The sequence below is a fragment of the Armigeres subalbatus genome, chromosome 2 (assembly GCF_024139115.2).
Source record: "Armigeres subalbatus isolate Guangzhou_Male chromosome 2, GZ_Asu_2, whole genome shotgun sequence".
NCBI lineage: Eukaryota > Metazoa > Arthropoda > Insecta > Diptera > Culicidae > Armigeres > Armigeres subalbatus.
The window spans coordinates 186,119,491-186,125,389 of NC_085140.1; the positions used below are offsets into that span (position 1 = coordinate 186,119,491).

The window sequence follows — 5,899 nt, forward strand, 5'->3', positions numbered from 1 at the left end:
TTTCTCTAGCAACTGCGAACCCCGTTGTGGCGGTAAATTCGCGGGCAAGTATCCTGGCTGGTGCCGGTGCGCTGGTCGACCGAAGAGGTCCCATGTTTTTAAGTTCGCGTGTTTCCAAGCGCATGGATACCGTACCGACACGGCAATGTATCATGACGGGTGATTCCATGTATTACGTGACGCAATATTTTTACTAATTTGGAAAAGTAACAGCATTTCGAATTGGTTTATTAGTCTATGGTTGTAAAATGTTCCGGAAGTTCAAAAATTTCGTATGAGAAATTGTACACTGTAACCATTTTATCTCATCTCGAAAACCCTGCTGACAAAAATGGCAAATATATTGAATAAGTCGAATAATTATTGTTCCTCATTCCAACTAGCTACATAGTAAATGATCGAGTGAGCACAAACGATTACGGAGGAGTTTTTGGCAAATGAATGTTTCTATCTCTTTTTTTTTTGAGCCTGTGCCGGGAATGGGATCCTGTCGGAAATACCATCTTCGTATCGTCTTCTACAACCGTTCCCCACCGGTCGTACTCGTACTTCTGAGAGCAAATAAAGCACGACAACAGTCGGAAGGAACGATCCCATTCCAGGCATCACCCTCACATCCGCCGGACGATTAGTCGACTACTGTGAGAAAACGAAAGCTATATCGATCAAACTGGCTGCAGAGGCTCCCTTGGCTCACCAGACAAGCTCGTGTTTATTCATTCTGTCCATTTTTCACACACTCCACCTCCGCATCACAACACTGGGCCCCACTCTGCAATAAAAACCAATAAAATAATGCCTAGCTCTACCACCCCGATGTCATGCAGGTTATAGAGTATAGTGCCAAACTATTTGAAATGGAAATTTGGCTATTGTCTTATCCAGCTAACGTCTGTATTATTCATGTGCGAAAACTGTACAAAAACTGGTCATATGAAAGAATCACTGTAATTGTAATTCGTGAACAATGTCTCTCCATTAAGAGTGGAGCGTCATGGTCATTTTATCAAATCAATGGGTTTTCGAAACCATTCTGGGTCCCGAACAACAGTGCAGAATTTGGGCCCGATCAGTTACTTCCTCGCTTTCCACATCGCGTTTGTATGGAAATGAGTATGAGAAAACGTATATTTTTTGCATTTTTTACGTCTAGAGGTTTCAGTTAATCGTAAACCAAGTGTCATAATGCATTAAAGTATAACCCAAATGATGCCGAAAAACTTTGCTGAAGAAGGTACGTTGCTGGAACGTCCACGAAATAAATTATAACGCTTCGAAGATTGATTGTTCAAACCATATGCAAAAAAACGTTTATTCTGCCAGCACTGCCGAACTACGTGGACCAATAATTTAAATGAGTGTTATTTTAAAACTATTGATATCAGGGCTTTGGAGCTAATGAGAGTTATTTGGAATCATTTCACAAAGTAAAATGTCCGACAAGAAGGAAGATGCGTTTTACCCTCTGACACCCGGTAGTGATGGGAGAAACATTGATTGAACTATCAATTTTCGAAGCGTAACAACATTTTTTGTGGACCTTCCAGCTACGTACCTTTTTTGGCAAGGCCTTTCGGTATCTTTAAGACTATTTTTTATAGAGGGATGAAGGCAAATCTACCAGACACCTGAAATTATCACTCAGGGAGTGGGGTTGACAGATGACCGACCCACTAAGCCCACCTAAGTAGCGGAAGGTTACTTGAGTTACCCTCTCTGCTAATACCCTGGTCCCCCCAGGAACTGCCTCCCAGTATTACTTCTGGGGGATAGGCATTACTTAATGTACTCGCTCATTTACAATCACACAGGCACTTATCCCGTTTGAGTCTTACTTGGGTGCTCTCTCTAACATTCCATCTGACACACCCTGACCTGACACTCTTTCTGACGCACCATATGAGTCTAACTTGAGTGCTTACAACAGTCGGTACACGAAAATAAGACTGATGTTGCCTTGCTGTCCGACCCGTACCGTATCCCTGCTAAATATAGCAGTTGGGTTGCGGATAAGTCCGGAATAGTGACCATCTGGGCTCGGTGGCCGTGTGGTTAGCGACGTCAATCGTCTAAACGCATGTGCTGTGGAGTGTGGGTTCGATTCCCACCCCGGTAAGGAGAAAACTTTTCGTAAAGCGAAAAGTTCTCCACTGGTCCACTGGGTGTGTAAATGTGTAAATGTCCTTGTCCGTTGTCTAATGCTAGATGTTAAGTGTTCAGTGTGTGCGACCTCTGGTCGAAGACGGTTATTCTGTCTGTCTTTAATCTGGACTTGCGGAAGGTACCCCATCGAGGTGATAGTGTCATCTCCTGATGATGAGGGTTTTGTTATAGCAAAGGTAAACGGAGTTTACTTTTGTAGCTGCTACTGCATAGAGCAGTAGACTAGGGTGTTAGATAATCTGTTGTAGCAGGTGACTTCAACGCGTGGGCAGTGGATTGGGCCTCTCGGTTCACTAACGCTAGAGGTCATATCCTGCTAGAGTCTCTAGCGGTACTGAACGTAGTCCTGCTGAACGAGGGCCAAGCGTCAACGTTCAGAAGATCGAATGGAGAGTCATGCATCGATGTGGCCTTCTGCAGCGCGGGATGGACGGTGGAGCCTGAATGGAGGGTTCACGTAGGGTATACTGCTAGTGACCATCAGGAAATACGTTTTACGGTCAGCTTTACCCCCAACAGAACCACAAGGTAGGTCGGTAAAGCTGATCTAGGATGGCGTACCTCGCAGTTCGACCCATAACTGCTGAAAGAATCACTACGGTGGGAAAATCGGACTCTAGGCCTTAGTGGTGTCCGATGTCCTAATACGAGCGTGTGGCGTGACAATGCCCAGGAGGACTTTGCCAACCGGCAACCGCAAACCGGTGCACTAGTGGACGAGCACGATAGTTGATCTTCGCAGAACCTGTCTGAGAGTTGAAAGAAGGTTGCGACGTGCTAGAACCGAAGCGGACAGACTAGAAAGACGCCGGGTGTTCCAAACAGCGAGCAAAGCACTGAGTTACGAAATCAAATGTACAATTTATTAAAAATATGAATGCGAAAAAGTACATCGACTAATTCACGCTGCAGCTGGGTTTGAAATTCGAAATTGGATTTCAAATTCTTCACCTGTTCTTCAAGCTCTAAATCAAGAAAAGACACAAAAAAAGTCTCAATATGGGATCTGAGTTGGCAACCGAGAAGGTTCTCGGAATGTGGTGGTGTACAGACACAGATACATTCACCTACTAGCTCTCTCGAAAACACAAACCTGAACTCCTGACAGGAGCGCGAAAGCCCTCAAAAAGAGAGGTTCTACGCACACTCATGTCTATTTTTGACCCTTTGGGTCTGTTCTCCAACGTTCTTATCGGCCTCAGAATACTGTTGCAGGAAATCTGGTGGTCCGCTATAAATTGGGATGACGAAATTCCGGACAGCCTACACGAAAAATGGGATCAATGGTTGCACATTCTACCGCAATTACAAGACATTTCAATTCAACGTTGCTACCGTTCCCTGACGTCAATAAATTCGGACATGCTGATACAGTTACACACCTTTGTGGATGCGAGTGAGTTGGGGTATGCGGCCGTAGTGTATTTACGGTTTAAACAGGGTAACACTGTGGAATGCATGATCGTCGGGGCCAAATCGCTAGTTGCGCTATTTAAATTCGTATCCATCCCGATGTTGGAGCTTCAAAGCGCCATCATTGGTACCAGACTTGCTAACTCAATTTGTGAAGCTTTGTCCTTCAAAATCACAGACAGGTTTTTCTGGACAGATGCTCGAAACGTTCTGTGTTGGTTGCGTTCCGACCATCGCCAATATTCTCCATACGTAGGTTGGCGAGTCAGTGAAATACTGGATTCAACTGCTATCAAGGACTGGAAGTGGATAAGCTCGAAGGACAATGTGACGGACGAGGCGACTAAATGGAGGCGGTCGGTCGATCTTGATAGCCAAAGTAGGTGGTTCAGAGGACCTCAATTCGTGTGGCAGTCTTCTGACAAATGGCCATGCGAACCCTTCAGCACCAACATCACCAAGGAAGAGATTAAGGCGAATCTTCTATATCACAAAGCAACACCTCAGCCGCTGTTCCAAGCAGCAACATATTCGGAATGGAACCGGCTGCTAAAAACAGCAGCAGCGATATTCGGCTGAAAGGTACAGAACGCAATACGGGGCCGTTTACCAAAGATGAGCTTCTAAACTCATCAAACCTACTCTATCGTGAAGCTCAAAGTGCGTTATTCTCCGAAGAGATACTCATACTATCGAAATCCGAAATGTCTAAAAAGGCGATTCCAAAGTCTAGTTCTATATTCACTTTGAATCCATTTTTAGATGGAAAGCGAGTATTAGGAATGCATGGCCGGATTAGTGCTTGTGAATATGCCACCAGGGATGCCCAAAATCCGATAATACTTCCGAGGGACCATCACATAACAAAATTACTAGTGCGAGATTACCATTTGCGGTATCACCATCGTAACCATGAGACCGTTCTGAACGAGATAAGGCAAGTGTATAGGATTCCAAAGCTGCGTCCATTGTTACGGGAAGTTAGATCAGAATGTCAAACGTGCAAAAATCAGCTTGCTTTCCCTAAACCTCCTCCAATGGCCGATCTTTCAACTGCTAGATTAGCAGCTTATACAAGGCCTTTTTCGTATGTTGGAATTGACTATTTTGGACCCATGTGTGTGGCAGTAGGACGACGAAGTGCGAAACGTTGGGGCGTTCTGATAACGTGCCTAACGATAAGGGCGATACATTTAGAAGTTGCGCACTCGCTAACCGCTGATTCTTGCATCATGGCATTGCGATCCTTCATGTCCAGGCGAGGAGTTCCAATTCTAATATATAGTGATCGTGGGACCAACTTCATTGCAGCGAGTAAGGAACTGAGAGAGGCATTGCGCGAAATGGATCAGCAAAAAGTCATTCGAGAGATAACCAGTCAACATACCGAGTGGACATTCCTTCCTCCTGCTTCTCCGCACATGAGTTTGTGCTTGGGAGCGCCTCGTTCAGACAGTGAAGGTGAACCTGCAAAGGATGCTACCAACGAGACGCCCCACCGGTGAAGTACTGCGTAATACTCTAACTGAAGTTGAAAACCTTATCAATTCACGTCCGTTGACGCATGTTCCTGTCGATGACCCCGAGGCGCTGGTATTAAGGTAGCCTCACACCTCGGGAAAATTTTCCGCCGGATTTTGGGCCCCGTGTATTTCAAATGGGGCCGGGATTTTGATTTTCCGTTCCCAAATTCCGAAAACATCGCATATGCAAAAATACATGGGGAAAAAATCCGCGGACCAAATTCCCGAGGTGTAAGGTAGCCTTTAACACCAAATAATTTCATACTGGGTTCAACCAGCGGCCTCAAGCCCGCGACAAGTTTGGATGGTAGAGCGTTGATTTTACGACGATCCTGGCGCAAAGAGAAGCGGACATATTTTGGCAACGCTGGATCCGTGACTACCCAATAGCGGTAAATGATGTCGTGCTTGTAGTAGACCCAGATCTTCCAAGGAACTGTTGGCTTAAAGGGCGGGTTATTGCCGTTTACCAAGCAATGGACGGACATGTGAGATCAGTAGCAGTACAGACAAAATCGGGGATATACGAGCGACCGGCGACAAAGATTGCCGTTCTGGATGTTCGCCGCGAAGTAATGGTACACCAGTTACCTGGCATACCCAGGGGAGAGTGTTGCGACCCCTTGGTCGATGCGGCTCATCACGACGATATATACTCTTACCCCACCGGGGGGATAAGAGTGCGTTTTTCACTTTTTTATCCTTTGGATTTGTCTTTCTGACTGGCTAAGACCCGTTTTTCACTTGTCTTGCAATAAGGGTTCTACTAAAACGAATCTCAATCACTTCAAATGTTTTTC

The 5,899-nt window shown here is 45.4% G+C and overlaps 1 protein-coding gene across 1 annotated transcript; it reads left to right on the forward strand.

Annotated features, from left to right (window-relative positions):
• Window positions 1-3,312: 3,312 nt before the first annotated feature.
• Window positions 3,313-5,081, forward strand: LOC134209429 (uncharacterized). Its single transcript, XM_062685417.1, has 2 exons — window positions 3,313-3,955; window positions 4,084-5,081. The coding sequence occupies exons 1-2, from the start codon at window positions 3,313-3,315 to the stop codon at window positions 5,079-5,081; spliced, it is 1,641 nt and encodes a 546-aa protein (XP_062541401.1).
• The last annotated feature ends 818 nt before the right edge of the window (window positions 5,082-5,899 follow it).